General features: G+C 60.6%; 1 protein-coding gene across 1 annotated transcript in view; it reads left to right on the top strand.

Annotated features, from left to right (window-relative positions):
- NOS1AP (nitric oxide synthase 1 adaptor protein) overlaps nt 1–13,611 on the top strand; it is a 44,616-nt gene extending 31,005 nt beyond the window's left edge. Inside the window, 12 exon segments of the mRNA XM_086617691.1 lie at nt 16–89; nt 730–843; nt 1,044–1,183; nt 2,406–2,431; nt 2,433–2,514; nt 2,517–2,545; nt 3,054–3,221; nt 6,457–6,622; nt 7,170–7,319; nt 12,755–12,852; nt 12,855–13,027; nt 13,119–13,611. Of these exon segments, the coding sequence (XP_086473817.1) occupies nt 16–89; nt 730–843; nt 1,044–1,183; nt 2,406–2,431; nt 2,433–2,514; nt 2,517–2,545; nt 3,054–3,221; nt 6,457–6,622; nt 7,170–7,319; nt 12,755–12,852; nt 12,855–13,027; nt 13,119–13,611 (1,713 nt within the window).
- The last annotated feature ends 2,091 nt before the right edge of the window (nt 13,612–15,702 follow it).

Raw genomic sequence — 15,702 nt, forward strand, 5'->3', positions numbered from 1 at the left:
CGTACTCATTTTCAGCTTCTTTCGTTGCAGAAAAAAGAATGGGCATGGGACGAGAACAAAATGCTCGTCATGCACGATCCCATCTACAGGTAAGCCCGCCTGCCAAAGGGACGGAGGCTTGCATGGCTCTGCCATGCCGCTTACCCCACACCAGCACTGTGCTGGGGACTGACTGCAGAGAGCGACCGCTGTCTTCTCCGAGGGCAGCTCCCCTCGCTTGCTGTGCTCTCCAAAAGTCCCCAGATCTTTTCTTTTGTCTCGCTCCCAAAAGCTGAGAGCATGGGACACAGTACCTGTGTCCTGGGGAAGCTGAATGGGAGCGAGGAAGGGCCCTAGCCATGCCGGGGAGGGAACATCGTGGTGGCTGGGATGGGTGCCTGGGCAAGGAGGTCAGCTCACCGAACAGGCCAGGCAGAGGAGCGAGGTTTGCTCTTCTTGGTCCTTGGAGGGCTCCTGGGCCAACGACTCTGTCCTTGGGGCTGAGCAGAGCCAGCCCCGTGCTGCCTTCACACAGTGCTTGCTGCTGCTGAGTCAGCAGGCTGATTTTCCCAGCCAAGGCAAAACCACTGCCAAAAAAATTTCTGATGGGCTTTAGCAGGGACGTGCTGCAGAGGCTGGGCGTCTGCCCACGCCCCATGCCCTGGGAGGTGCTGGCTGTGGCCTTCGCAGTCTCCTGGGCATGTGGGCAGTATGTCTGTTGATATCCTCCCCTCCTTTCTGTCCTCGCAGGATATTCTACGTGTCACACGACTCCCAGGACCTAAAGATCTTCAGCTACATTGCCAGGGATGGGTCTAGCAACATCTTCAGGTGCAACGTCTTCAAATCCAAGAAGAGGTAAAGGTGCTGGGATGCTTATCCTGCTGTCAGGGGTCTCGGTGGGGTGGCTGGGGCAGGACGCGGTGGTGCTGCACTGCACTGAGCTCCAGTGCCTGTGGCGGCACAGAGACCCCTGAGAGCTGTGCCAGGCTGGGGAGGGCACCAGGCAGGAGCGGCTGAGGTTACTCTCCTCCTCTCCTCTCCTCTCCTTGCCTGCTGCAGAGCCAAGCCATGCGCATCGTCCGGACCGTGGGGCAGGCGTTCGAGGTCTGCCACAAGCTGAGCCTGCAGCACACCCAGCAGAATGCGGACGGGCAGGAGGACGGAGACAGCGAGAGGAACGGGGATGACCTGGATGTCCCAGGTACTCTGCGAGGGCAGAGGCAGGGGTGGCATGGGGGGGTCCTGGAGCCTGGCAGACGGTGCCTGCAGAGTTACTGTCTTCCCACACTGCTCCTTGCTGGCTGACACCTGCTGGGAACGGATTTGCACAGCAATCTGGCCTGTGGCGCCTCAGGCTCAAGCTGGGACCTTGCCCAGCAAGGAGCCTTCGCTAGGTGTTAGCCGTCATCCTCACAGACATGCCCCTTGCTGGGAGCCCATTAGCAGCACCTGGGACTCTGCTGGGAGCCTAAATGCTCTCCGTGCTCTGCTGCACATACCACAAACATGTCCTCACTGCTCCTGCAGAAGAGGCCCTGAGCACAGACCTTCCCCATGTCCCGAGGTGCTCCCGGCTCTCTGCCATGGACCCAGCTCATGGTCCATCGCCACCTCTGCAGCAACCTGTGGGTACAAAGCACACTCGGGATCTTACATCAAGCTGCCAGGGCTGCAGGCAGCCTGCAGACCCCTTCTCCCTTCTCAGCCCCAGGGACAGGGAGTGCAGAGGTGAACCCCTTCACCCCGGGCTCTGCGGGACCCCAGGGAGCTGCTGTGCTTCTCGGTGCCGGCCATGGTGCTGGAGGGGAGGCTGATGTTTTGCAAGAGGTTGGTCAAATGTGTTCAGTGCGCGTCGGGATGCTGGCAGGTCCTGCTGCCTGTCCGGATGTGGGCTGCCTGCCCTGCAGCCCACTCTGGGTGCTGGATCCCCCCAACCCAGCAGGAGCAGCCTGGGCTGTGCTGTGGTTTCCTGCCTCTGCAGCCAGTGCTGTCATGATGACCTAATCGTTGGACTGTCCTGGACCGGTCATTGTTTGTTTTTCCTTCACACGATGTCCCAGCTATGATATGCAGTTCCCTGGGATTTCTGAGCATCCAGTTTTTTTTTCCCCTGTAATCTCTTGTTTACCTTTAGCTTTCTGTGTTTTCTGCTCTCCATGGCCTGTTTCTCCCATATCAGGGGTTTTGGCTGCTGTTCCCCAGGTTTGGCGTGCTGGGGTTGGCTGTGTTTTCAGCCACAAGCCCCATCCTGGGCGGCAGCAGGAAGCGCGGCCGTATCGCTCTGTACCTGCTTCCCCCGGAGCTGGAGGGTGGGTGTCACGGGGATGGTGAGGACCGATGAGCATTGCTCGCCGTCCCGTGTCGTATCATAGCAAGCTCCCGCTCCAAGCGGCCCATGCTCCGCTCTGACACGGCTCCCGCAGCCTGCCGCCTCGCCGGTGCGGAGAGGGGCGGCCGCCTCGGCAGAGGAGACGGACATCGATGCCGTGGAGCTGCCGCTGCCTGGAGCCGACATCCTCGACTTCAGCCGCGGGTGACCGACCTCGACGCCGTGGGCAAGGAGGCGAGCGCCTACGCTGACACCAAGGTGCGTGGGTCCCTGCCCCTTCACTCTCGGGGCACAGCGCGGCCCCGGCCCTGCGGCTCCAATGTGCATCCCAGGGGCCCGGGATCAGGAGGGATTGTGCAGCATTCCCCAGCTCTCGGATGAAAGCCGTCTGCCGCCGCAGGGCTGCCCTTTGGCTCGGGGCCCAGGGCGCTCCCGGAGAGCACTGTGCCGAGGCTCAGCCATGTGCAGCTGCACGGAAAGAGTCTGGGACAGAGCTGATAGGGATTTTTTTCCACTGGGGAACAAAAAAACAACCACTGTTTTGATACAGTGGAACTTCCCATGGGAAGCATCAGCCTTTTGGGGAATTTTCTACAAAATGTGCATTCACTTTGAATGCAGCAGCTTCTTTCCTGGGTATTTTGGTGGGCTGCTCTGTGCTGCAGCACGTGTATGTGTGCCTGGCATCTCTCTGCGGTGAGGAGCACGAGATCTTACTTTCAACGCTGATTTTTTTTTACAGGGCTGCCTCCACCCTGAAGATATCCTGACGGCGTCACCCAAGATGCTGCTGCCCTCGTCTGCCCAGCTGCCTGATCTGGGAACACCCCTCTCTGCTCACCACCAAATGCAGCTTCTCCAGCAGCTCCTGCAGCAACAGCAGCAGCAGACACAAGTGGCCGTGGCACAGGTTCTCCCCTCCGCCCTTCCCCGGGGACAGCGGCAGGGCTGGGGTGGGCTACCCAGGGTACCCCCTGCCCAGAGGGTCTGGGGGGATAGGCTGCCTCCAGGCAGAGATGCTCAGGTGGTGGTTGTGGGGAGAAGCTGGGGCGCAGGGGCTGGGGAGGGACCATCTCCAGGACTGTGCAGCAAGGGCAGAGGGGTGACAGTTTGTTCTGGCCCCGTCACAAAAGATGAGACGCTTAGTTCTGCATGCCACCGTGTTTCTTGGTTGTTGGGCCAGTCTGCTGGCCCACAGCTGGCCTCAGCATTAGCCTCAGCTGACGGCTGCCTGGGCTGCACAGCTGGCAGCTCATTCTCCATGCAGGTATTTCTCATCTAAGCAGCTCTGGCCACTTTATCCCACTCATTACCTCAGATTTACTTGTTCCTTGACCCTTCCCAGAGCTCACTGCAATTGCTTGACTTTCTTCCCGGCCTGAGCGATCAGCTCTGGCAGCCTTTCTGTGCTTTCCCACGGCTTTCCTCTTCACGCATCAGAAATCAGCATCCATCCTTCTGGCTGTGCTGCTGCCCCGAGAGCCCATGTGCGTTCTGGGGTCACAGGCTTGGGAAGTCACTTTCCCCTCTGGAGGAGGGACCCGTATCGTCAAGGGATGCTTTATGTCTGCCCAAGTATAGCGTTGCTACAGACAAAGCTTGCCAGGCAGAGCCAGGTTCCTCTGCAGTGGGGACTGCTCACTTTCAGCAGTTCCCAGCTGTTCTGCGCCTGCAGAGCCTTGCAGTGGTGATTTTCTTTTTCTTCCTACTTCCAGATCAAAATCTGAAATAGTATAACGCCATTTCTTGGCTGTCTCATGGGATGGCAGCCAGTGGCCTCATCCCCCTCTCTTCTAGGGCTGATGCCTGCTCTGAACCTCTGCCCACCCCAGGGTGGTTCTTGCCCAAGGAGCTGTCACTTAGCAGCTCTCTAATCCCTTCAGCCTGTGCCGTCTTGGTTTTGTATCGTTGTAATTTATTAATGAAAAAGTTGTACCCTCTCATGTCAAATGCCTTTCAGATGACTGAATGCATTACATCAACACCTCTCTCAATGGCACTTGTTATCTCCTCTCAGTTGGTTTGTCAGTTTGTTTTACTGAGTCAGTCTGTCTCTAGGCACGTGGTGATGGGCACAGGCTGAATTCTTTACTGACAAAGCCAGGAGATCCACTGTGCCGCCCAGGGTCCGTGCTGGGTCTGTAGGCACTGGGACCATCTTGTAATTATCTTGGCCTATAATTACTTGGCTGAGAATGAAATGCCATTTAGTTCCTCCATTGACCAGAGAATTGCTTTTGCAAGGCGTTTCCAGATACCTGTGAAAGTTCTTTTTCTTGGATTAAGGCCAGGAGTCCTTCCTGGGAGTTGTGCCCAGGGGGCTGGTGGCATGAGCCACTGCCCTTCAGTAAGACGTCACCTCTGGGCTCTGCTCACATCTTCTCCTGGCATCATCTGAGCATCACCTGGGCCCAGCTGCAGGTGCCTGTGATGGACACAAGCTGTCCAGCTGGGAGGAAGGATGACTTCCAGGCTGACACTGTCAACACCGAGCTTTCACACCCGCTTAGCATTTAAATGCAATTCCACCACTGCAAGCTCCGCTCGGGATCTGTGCTTCACCCACCGGCACATGACAGAGGGCTCCTGTCCCATTGTGCCGCTGTGACCCACTGTCCCACCGCTGGCAGGAGAAGGAGGTGACTTCGGTTCCCGCAGCAGCGGTGTGGGGTGTCTCGCCAGGCTGGGGTCCCACAGGCCAACCAAACGGGCTCTGTGCTGCCCACACAGAGTGTGAAGTATTGCACCCGCTTGCCCTTGGTCTGGCTTCATGGGCAGCCGTGAGTCCCAGCCCCTCGCCTGGCGTCCTGCCACTCCCCGAGCTCCCCATGCTTCCACTCTGCTCTGCCAAGGGCCCTGCCCTGCTGCCTGCGGTCTGGCAGCGCAGGACGCAGACCTGACGCTGCCTTCTGGTACCCATCCAGGAGGACAGGTGGCCCCAGCTGTGCTGCTTCGGGGGCCTTGCACCCACAGCAGCAGCTCACAGCAGCTCCCTGGCAGGCTACAGGGAGCGCCCTCCCTATTCCCCAAGGTCACTTTCTAGGCCAAGGTAAAACTGCCTCTTTTTTGTTGTGATTTTTTTTTTTTCTCTCATGCGGCTGTTTTGGTTTGGGTTTTTTTGTGGGTTTTTTTTTTCATTAAATCCATGTTTTCCTGGTTCCCCAGGAGCCTGGCTGGCTCAGTCCTTGCTGGAGAGAGGAGTGCTTGTAGGAGGCCTGGGTGGGTGGCAGGAAGGGGTGCTGAGCTGATGTGACTCCAAGGTGGCTCTGCGCTGCTGTCCCCTTCTCTGGAGTACGCTCCTGGGGCTCTCCTTGCTTGAGCTCAGAGCAGAGAGCTGTCCTGCTGTCCCTGGGCACGGGCTCCTGACTGGTCTCGCCCAGCAGCATCCCACCCTCCCTGGGATGCGGTGCTGGGGATAGAGATGTTTGCATATGTAGATGTTTTGGCAGTTATGCCAAAATCAGTGGGATTCTCGCCCATGGACTCCCCACCAGCTAATGTCCAGGCATCACTTCCCAGGGCCAGAATGAGCAGCCAGCTCGTGTCTCCACTGCCACCGTGTCTTGGCAGCGCTCTGCCATCCGTGTTGCTCTAGGCATGTCATGCGTGGCGCAGCCCAAGCCGCCTGCCGCTCCAGGGTCGCTCTGATGCTCCAACCCCTGCTAGCGACAGACGCCGCTGGCAGGACCCTGTCTCTGGGAAACCTGCCGGAAAAGACAGCTCGGCCAGGGCCGGCTCACAGCGCACAGCTGCACCCTCATGCACCCACAGCTCCGTCCAGTCGGTCAAGCATGTCTTCTCTTCCACATCCACCTGGCTTCCCAGGCTGCCCTTTCCCCGTGTGTTTGCGGTACACATGGGTGACCGATGATTCGGTCAGTACCACCTCCCTTTGCCTCGGGTTTTTCCATCAGAGAGGCCAAGACCTTGCACTGGATTTGCTGAGTGTGCCTCGGTGTGGCACTGCTGCCTGCTCCCGCTGTCCCCATCGCATCTGGAGGAATCTGCAGGGAACGGCTGCTTCGTCGCGTCGTTCGGTGGGGTGCTGATGAGCCCTGGTAGAGGAGCAGGGATAGCTGGGGTCGGAGCTCTCAGCCCTAGAGCAGCGTCTCTCACATGCTCACCCGCTCTTTCCCATCACACAGGTCCACTTGCTGAAGGACCAGCTGGCCGCAGAGGCGGCAGCGCGGCTGGAGGCCCAGGCTCGCGTGCACCAGCTCCTGCTCCAGAACAAGGACTTGCTGCAGCACATCTCGCTCCTGGTCAAACAGGTGCAGGAGCTGGAGCTGAAGCTGGCAGGGAACACCACCAGTAAGCGCTCCTGCCGCTTCCCCTCCCTTGGCAGCTAGCTGGGTCTGTGGAGGACGTGCGTGCGGGTGTTTCTCTTGGGGGTTTTGTGCGTTTCCAGCCGTTTTGTGTAGGGGAGCATTAGCACCCTTCTGGTCTGGCTTGTGTGTGTGCAGCAGGGGGCTTGCATGGGGTGGGGGGCATCGGGAGGGCTGGATGGACAGGCAGTCACACGTGTCCGTCAGCTGTATGTCCGCTTTCCCCAGTGGCTGCATGGTCTAGGCCAGCTCCTTGCCTGCCCAAGAGCCTCTCCTTGACCTTCCTCTCCAGCAGAGATGGCCATCAGCGCCCTGCAGCAGCTGGGGTGGGAGACAGATAACTTTTTGTCCCCCAAAACTGGCTCTTTGTTGGCCAGCAGCAGCTCCTGGCACCGATGACACCAAATGAGCCCCTCTAAATGGCGGCAGTGGGGAGGCTGATACCCAAACGGCCCCAGACCGTCCTCCTCTGGCCAGTCTGCCACCAGCCGGGCTGGCCCTGCCTGCCTCTCAGCCGTGCCATTCTCTTGCAGCAGGCTCCCAGGACAGTCTACTGGAGATCACCTTCCGCTCCAATGTCCTCCCTGTCCTCTGCGACCCGACCACCCCGCAGCCCGAGGACACCCACCTGCCGCCGCTGGGCCCTGGCTCAGGCTTCCCCAGCGCCCTGGGCAGCCCCATAGGTAGGAATGACTGTCTGGTGAAGCTGGAGTGCTACCGCTTTCTGCCAGATTCGGGGCCAGCTGCCCCTGAGCCGGCGCTGGGCAGCCTGGAGCTCATCAAATTCCGCGAGTCGGGCATCGCCTCCGAGTACGAGTCCAACACGGACGAGAGTGAGGAGCGTGACTCCTGGTCCCAGGAGGAACCACCACGCCTGCTCCACGTCCAGCCCAGGCAGGACCTGGGCGACAGCCTGGAGGATGAGATCGCAGTGTAGGGGTCGGCAGGAGGTGGTGTGGAGCAGCCAGGACCCACCAGAGCTGGGACGAGCCCAGCTGGAGCCCCCCAGCCCTGGCAGGGACAGGACAGCCCAGAGGGAGAGGGGGTGGAGGAGGGGAGCGCGAGGCTTCCAGCACACAGCCAGGAGGTGTGCGGAGGACAGAACCGTGCCAACAGGGTGCACCGGGTGTGCGTGGGCTTGTGTGCTGAGCTGGAGCATCCCCACTTCGTGTTGGATGTGAGCTGACAGCTGCTTGTGCTACCCCCTGGTCCCTGTCACCCTGCAACCTGCATTGCAACGTCAGGCAGAAGCAAAGGTCTCGCTCCGGGTGCTGCTGGTGCTGCTGCAGGGGGGAGCAGTAAAGCACATGAAGGTGTTTGCTGGAGAGTAGGCACAGGGCGGTGAGTGGGGACAAGAGGGACCGAGGAGCTCTGTCCTCCGAGCGGGTACAGAGCTCCTGGCAGGGGGTCTGGTGCTCTGCGTGGTGGGAGGGTGGGAGATGATACCAGGGAGGTTGGCGTTGGCGACAGTACGCTGTCTGCGTGTGTGTGCAAGTGGGAGGTGGGCAGTGGGGACTAGCCTGGGAAGGAGCTGAAGGGGTGAGACGAGGTCGTGGCAGGTGGCCGGGCACAGGCAGCTCCTGGCAGGGTGATGGTGTTTGTGGCGCTTGCAGGACAGGGTTTATCCCTGCCTGGGGCAGGTGGAGGATGCGTGGGCTCTGCCCACTCCTCTCCTGGGCGATGGAGCGGAGAGGAAGGTACAGCTCAGCATGGAGCAGGGAGTCAGGGCACGCAGTGTGGGGATGTGTTGTGTCCTTCCTCTCATTGAGTCCTTGGGCTTCTTGGCACAGCTGCCAGGTTTCAAAGCCTTTCTGGTGCTCTCAAGTCATGTTTTCAAGCACTTCCCTGCACCTGCATCAGCACGAACTCCCTGCTTTGCTTTATAGACAAACCTTCAACAAGAAGGTTTGTCCAAGCAGTTGCTTGCCCCTGGGCCAGGGCTGGGGGTGCAGTGCTGGCATCAGCCATATGCAGGGATGGGCACACTTGCCACCCCTCGATGGGGAGAGAACTGTTGGTGTATCCCGGGGGCCTCCTTCACACCTCTGAGTTGCACCCTCCAGAAAAGTGAATCTGAGATCTCTGGATCCCCCACGAGACCCTGAGATGCCCATGGCTGAGCCATCTGTGGGGGCCTCCAAGGGATCCAGAGCTTGTCCCTTTTCTGCAAGCACATTTGTCAGCTGCCTGATGCTGCAGCCTCTAAGAGGCCACAGCTGAAGAGGGTACGAGCCAGAGTCCTGCTGTTCCTCCTTCTCCTTGTGGAAATGCCTGATGAGGTGGGGACTGGCACAGTTGTCTTTCTCCCCATCCACCCTCCTATCCTGCTTCTGCTTCGCTTTGTTGCTTCCCTCTGCTCTGTCTCTGCTAGATCTGCCTGCAACTGACCTCTGGCTGAGCATCTCCCAGATGTGAGCTCTTGCTCTCCTCCAGGGCTTACCCTGGCTGCTGAAGAAGGTCCATCTCTTCTTTCTGCCCTGTCCCCTTGGGTCTGAGGGCTGCTGAGGAGTGAGGTGGTGGGTGAGACCCCTGGGGTCGGTGTGATGCTGTGCTATGCAACCTCCACCCACAGGATGAGGCTGGAGTGCTGTGGGGAGGTAGAGAGTCCTAGTGGGAAGGAAGGTGAAGGCCATGTTCAGTGTCCCCAGTGGGGAGCTCCCAGACTGGCCACAAACAGGAGCAGGTGCTGGTTGCAGGATGTCTTGGGTGCTCCTGTCCTCTGACCACTGATACCTCCATATACCCTGTCCCGTGCCGCTGTGTGCCAGCCCCTCTGCTGGGCACCCCAACATCCCACTCGCCGGCCTTGCAGTGGTTGGACGTGAAAGTGTGGGGTGGGAGGCTGCTTCCACCAGGAGAGAGAGGTGGAGATGGCAGCACACGCAGGACGTGGTGCAGGCACAGTAGGGCTTGCTTGGGTGAGCTCACAGAGGGATTTCCTTGTGGGCAGATTTTCATGCACGAGAAGGGATGGCAGGAGCTCGGCTATAAGCACAGGGCAGACAAAGGGAGAGCCTGGGAAGCGTTGCACGAGCAGGAGGTCTCTTCCAGGCTGAGCTGCCTCAAAAAGGAGGCAGGGCTGAGCCATCTCCCTGAGCCTCCGCTCCTGCCTTTCCCCACTGCCCAGGTAGTACCTTGCAAGGAGCTGTCGGGACCAGCTGCGGGCTCAGGCTTCTGCCTGGCACTCTGCCCACAGGGAACAGTGGTGGGTGCCCCATGGGCTGAGGGGGTCCTGCTGGAGCCGGGTGGGACCCTGCCAGTGTCCTGCTGCACCATGGGTGCACGTGTGTAAATGATCCCCGTCCTAAATCAGCGCTGCCTCCAAGACGCCTCTCTAGCCTCTCTTTTGGTATAGACCTTGACCGGGGATTTATAGCTATATTTTTTGTTCTTTCTTTCCTACACTGTCGTGTTACTACTGTTTACTCAATCTATCTGGGAAACCAATCTGTCAATGTAAGTGCACTTAACCCTGGGTGTTGTCATTAGTCGACTGGCTTTTGCTAAATAAATCTTTCTATTTCTCAAAGCTTTCTGTTGTCTCTTCCTTCTCGCTGACTCTCTCTCCTTCTGCAGTTCTCTCCCCCTCCATGCTGGGAGCCAGCACTGGCATCCCTTGGCCTTGCCCATACCCCCTCCATCCTAAGCATCTTCCGCTGCGGGACCCTTGCTTGCAGCCGCGGGCAGCCCGTGAGAGTGAGGTGCCCCAAATGCTGCTGGGGGTAGAGGGGTTTCAGCCTTCCCCTTCAGCCACTGCCCAGCACAGGCTCGTCTCAGGGCTCACCCGACACCTGGAGGGTGCCAGGGTATTCCCGACCATGGAGATACAGAGACACTAAGCAGCACTTTCAAGGGCTTGGAAGGTTTTTGGTTGTTGGGGAAGGAAAAATCAGGAAGCGCCTCTCTCAAAGGCCGGTGAAGTGTTGTTGTGGAGGCGAGAGCTGCGGGCAGATGGGCCGGCTGCTCCTGGAGCCGTGTGTTCTGCTGCCGGCGGAGCGATGGAGCAGTGCCCTCCCGCGGCAGCCGCCCGGGGGGCTGCAGCCTCCTGCTCCCGCTGCTCCTGCTGCCCCAGGGCCTTGAGCCTGCGGTAGTACACCTTGCAGCTGTAGCCCTCCTGGGAGCTGTGCCGGATGTGGGTCTTGACCGACCACAGCGTGGGGAAGACGCGGCAGCACGACAGGCACTTGTAGCCGCGCTGGGGCATCGGCTGCCGCCGGGAGGCTGTGAGGATGTCCTCGACCGTGATGCTGGTTCTGCCGCTGGCCAGCCTGTCCCTCTTGGGGGGCTGGGGCTCATCCGAGGAGTCAGAGGAAGAGCAGACGATCTCCAAGAGGTCATCGGGCTCCTCAGGCTCCTGGGTGCTGGTGGACAGGATGGAGGAGAGGCTGCCCAGGTGCTGCTGGTGCCTCCTTCGGAGCACATGAAGTAGCTGTAGGGTGAGAACCAGGGCCGGAAGATGGTGCAGGCAGGGATCCCGCTGTCTGGTGGGGCTGCAGGGCCACAGGCTGTGGAGGAAAGGACCTGTGGTGAGTTGGGGGTCCCTGTAGGAGCCGTTTCCCCACGGGATTGCGAGCAGTGCTGGGAACCTTTCCTCTCTGTCTCCATGGGATGCAGAAGTGGCTGGCTCTGTCCTGGTGCATCCCCCCAGCATGGAGGGCACCATCCCTTCCCCCATGGGATGCAGGGACGCTGATGGGCACCAAGGCACCGGCAAGCACAAGGCTCACCTGGCTGGCTCTGTCCTGGTGCATCCCCCCAGCATGGAGGGCACCATCGCTTCCCTCACAGGATGCAGGGTCAGAGATGGGCACAGGACACTGATGGGCACCAAGGCACCAGCAAGCAAAAGGCTCACCTGACTGCCCACTGGAGTCATCCCATGGAGAGCTGCACTGGCACAGGGACAGTGACGGTAGGGCTGAGCTGGTGCTCTTGGGGACAGCACCCACAGCTTTGAGGATTCTTGCTGGGAAGATGTGGGGGAGAAATTAGTGTTGCTCAGAGGTGGGGTGTGACTGCAGGACGCCCCCAGTCTCCAGAAAGCACCTGCTGTCGCGGACCCACCCAGTCCCCTTTCCCCACTCATGCAGGAAGACATACCCAGCCAAACCCCTCCACAGCCCATCTGCCTGCAGGCCCTCGCTGTGCTGTGGAAGGCTGAGCAGTGCCATGGCCGTGCCCAGGGGGTGCAAGGAGGAGCCGTCCCCACAGGCAGTGCTGGCTGCCTGCACCCCTTGCCTGGCCATGGCTGGTGGGTGTCAGACTCACCGGGCAGGCTGGCAGGGCCCCAGGGGCACGAGGCTCTGGGCTTCTTGTCGTGGTGCCACAGGGCATGGCCTCAATGGAAACGGCAGGCAGGACAAAGCTCTCCATCACCCTTGCATAGCTGGTGTGTGGTTCCTGCGCCATGATACCCGTGCCATCGTCGGTTGATGTCACAAAGGGCTGATGTCCCATGTGTATGGTGTACAGCAGGATGCTCCTGGGCAGTGTGCTTGGGCCCAGGGTCTCTGGGGAGCTTGGTCAGCGCAAGAGGACAGCCAGCCTGGGCTAGAGAGGGAGCCTTGGTGGGGTGGGCAGTGCAGAGCCCAGGCTGTGGGTGCCCCCAGAGAACCCCTCACTGCTTCACAGGTGCCTGGTGGATAAGGGCTTCACGTGAGTCCCATCTCCGCAGGCAGTGTGGCAGATCCAGGCAGGGGGTCAGCAGCACACCTCACCTGGCAGCGCGGAAGGGACAGGCCCAGCTGTCCCCTTGCCATCCCTTCGGTAAATCCTCTCTCTTTCTCTTTTTCTTTCCACAATCTGCTTCCCAAGTTGCTCGGTGTCAGGTAAGAGATGCTCTCGGTGTGTTGGCAGTGCCAGAATGGAGCCCTGGACTCTCTGCTACCCTGTCTTGACCCCGTGCTGTCCCCAGTGCATGCACCGCCCTGTGCAACCCTGGCATGGCCCGGTTGCCCACAGCCTCTGTGGGTCTGCAGGAGCAGCCTCCCTGTCCCCCAAATTGTATTCTCATGCTGCTGGGTTGGTAGCTGGTGGGTACCTCTGGGATGTGCCGTCTCTGCCAGGGACCCCCTCCAGCCTGGCTCACACCCTCTCTCTGTTCCCTTTCCCTCTCCAGTGGACCAGAGCATGTTTGAGAACGCCAGCGCCAGCACGGCACTCACCCTGCGCCCGCAGCATGTCCCTGCCGCAGCGGGCACCCCACCGCAGCCCCTCCCGCCCCCGCTGGCAGCCAGCACCTCCGCAACCTGGGCAAGGCCGTGGGGGCCAAGGTGAACGACCTCCTGCGCCGCAAGGAGCCGGCTGGCCTCCCCAGCGTGGGGGTGATGGAGGTGAACGCCAGCGCTGGGGCCGTGCTGGGCACGGGACAGCTGTCTGCCGAGGACGGTGAGTGTCCCTCCGGTGCACGCCCTGCGGCAGGGCCGTCGGGGCAGGCTGGAGGGGCCTCAGCATGGGGCTGTATGTGACTTCTGTGCTTGCAGGGCTGTGAGGCTGGAAGCCTTCCCCCGGCTGGACCCTCCGCCCCCCATCACCAAGAAGCGGACGCCACGTGCCCTGAAGACCCCGCAGGACATGCTCATCGCGCCACAGCCGGCAGAGGCTAGCCCAAGGAGCAGCACGGAGGAGCCCACTGGACTGCTCACAGCCCACTCTGACCCTGCAGAGTTGCAGCTGGAGATGAGGGACCCATCCCCTCCAGAACACCCTGGAGTCTCCAGCATGATGAGCACCTCAGAGCCCAGTGGGGACCAGCCCACTGGTGCCCTCCCTGTGCCCGACCTCATCCATAAGGGCAGCCTGGAGAGTCAGTGGCAAGCGGTTGAGAGAGCCACCGAGACCTCACCCCGCACGGAGAAGCCCTCCCAGAGACCAGGGCTGGAGCATGAGCTGCCAGGGGGCATAGGGCGGCCGGAGCCACGTACCCCTGGCCTGGAGGTGGAGGGGCCCCATCCTGACCTACTGTCTTTTGAGTAGCAGCAGGGGCACCATGGGGGCTGGCTCTCCCAAACATCTCTCTCACTGGCACTTGCTGGTTTTGGGGTCATTATTTTGGAGAGGGGGGAGCCCTGGGGTGGCAGGATCCATTGCTGCCCCAGCATGAAGTGTGGGGAGCCACGACACCCCACTTCTCCCCAGATTCTTGGGAGGGGCACAGCCCTGTCCTGCCATGGCTTCTGCAGCTCCATCCTGGACCTGTTCACCCCGATCAGTGCAAAGCTCCCATCTTGCTGTAGTGCCACCATCCTGTCTGCAGCCAGGGGCCATGCTGAGCTGGGACCAAGGATGGGCTCGCACAGCAGCCCAGGTGCTCATGCATCTGCACTGGATGCTCTGGTCCAGAGGATTTCTCAGCCTATGCCACGTGCTTGCTGAGATACCCCATCTCGGAGTACCAGAGTGCTCCTCCAGCCCTAGTGCCCAGGATCTTCTCCATGTGATGGTCCTTTGGCATTAGCCCACCAGTGCCATCTCTTTGCAGCTGGCCCCAGCCACGTGGCTGCTGGCCAGTGGGCTCTGGCAGGGAGCTGAGCTCCCAGTGAGACCTCCTCCAGCTCCCGCTTGTTTCCTGCTCTTGCCCCAGCCACCACAGACCGGACTGACCTGCCCAGGCAGGCAGTCCTCTCTGTGTGGGCCAGCACCACCCCTCTCCTTTATTTCCTGGGGCGGTGATGTCTTTGCAAGACCGGGACACAAGTGACATAGTCCTCTGATGCTGCTTTGTGATTGTTTCCCCATGAGTTACAGGAGAGGTATCCAGCCTGTGGACCTCTGGGCTGGTGCAAGGAAGCAGCTGTGAGATGGCACTATTTACTTGGAGCTTTTATGTGCATCCTCACCGCAAAGGTGGTTTTGAGAGGAGAAGCTCCAAAGACAGATCTGGGCTGGGGGAGACTAGGGGCTCATGGATGGGGCACCTCTCAGCTCCTCCTGGATCACACAGGGCAGTTGGGCTGAGGAGATGTCTTCCACCGTGTTATGGTCCTGCTGCAGGAAAGAGGCTGTGAGCGTCACGGATCCTTTTTCCCTGGGAGATGATGCCGTGCCTCCTTACCCATTGGTACAGTGGGTGCCGTAGCCGGGCCAGGGCTCTGCAGCACTCAGCCCCTGGGGAGGTCCCGCTAGAGAGCAATGGCAACGCCAGAGCCTGCAGCCAGCTGGCAGGAGGTGCCAAGGTATCACACACGCTGTGTATAATGTAATTACACTGTGCATGGCTGATGCCACCCCACAGAAATCTGTATGTTTATGTATATGTGTATACTGCCTAGATGTACACTGCATTGTATATGTTGATGGAGACAAGGGCTCGTAGCCCCTTTTTGAGGAACCAGCATCTTCCAGCCCTGCCGATCACAAGGGAACCTCACTGCTGGTCCAGTCCCTCTATTTATGTTGCCTAGGGTGTGTGTGTAGTTTGGGACAAAAGATGCAGATTGCACAATAAATTTTTTTTTACCCACTGACATGTAGCAGTCTCTCGGTGGGAGGGAACCGCCTGCCGCAGCTCGGTACGGCCCCGAAGCCCCCGGCTGAGGCCGGGAGGAACCTGCCAGCTGCTCCTGCATGGGAGCTGCAGAGCAGAGGAAGGAGGCAGCAGCCTCAGCAGCCCCGTGGAGCGAGGGGTGCTGGGCAAAGCCGCCCTTCAGCACCAGCCTTGCTGGGGGGTCTGTCATGGTAAAGCCACGGGGTTCAGCGAAATAGCCCCAGAAAGCGCTGCTGGAAGCCTGACGTGCATAGGGCACCCCATCCGGAGCGGAGCCCAGCGGCACGGCCGCGGGCAGCTGGGGGACACCGGGGCAGGCTGGTAGCGCCCGGTCCGAGGCAACCGGACCCCTGCAGCTCCCGGGCTGCGGGCACGGCGGGCACGGCAGCCGCCCGCCCCGCCGCCGGCTCCGCCCCGCGCTGCGGGAGCCGAAGGTGGCCGCGGGCGGTGCCGCAGCCGCCCCGCCCCGTTTCCGGTGTCATGGCGGCCGGAGCGCGGCGGCGGCCGGCGTCGGGGCTGCGGCCGATCGCGCGGCGGCGGCGGGGCAGCGGCGGGACGGCGATGTGAGGCGGGACGGCGCC

Source organism: Tauraco erythrolophus, chromosome 10, assembly GCF_009769465.1.
Source record: "Tauraco erythrolophus isolate bTauEry1 chromosome 10, bTauEry1.pri, whole genome shotgun sequence".
Lineage (NCBI taxonomy): Eukaryota > Metazoa > Chordata > Aves > Musophagiformes > Musophagidae > Tauraco > Tauraco erythrolophus.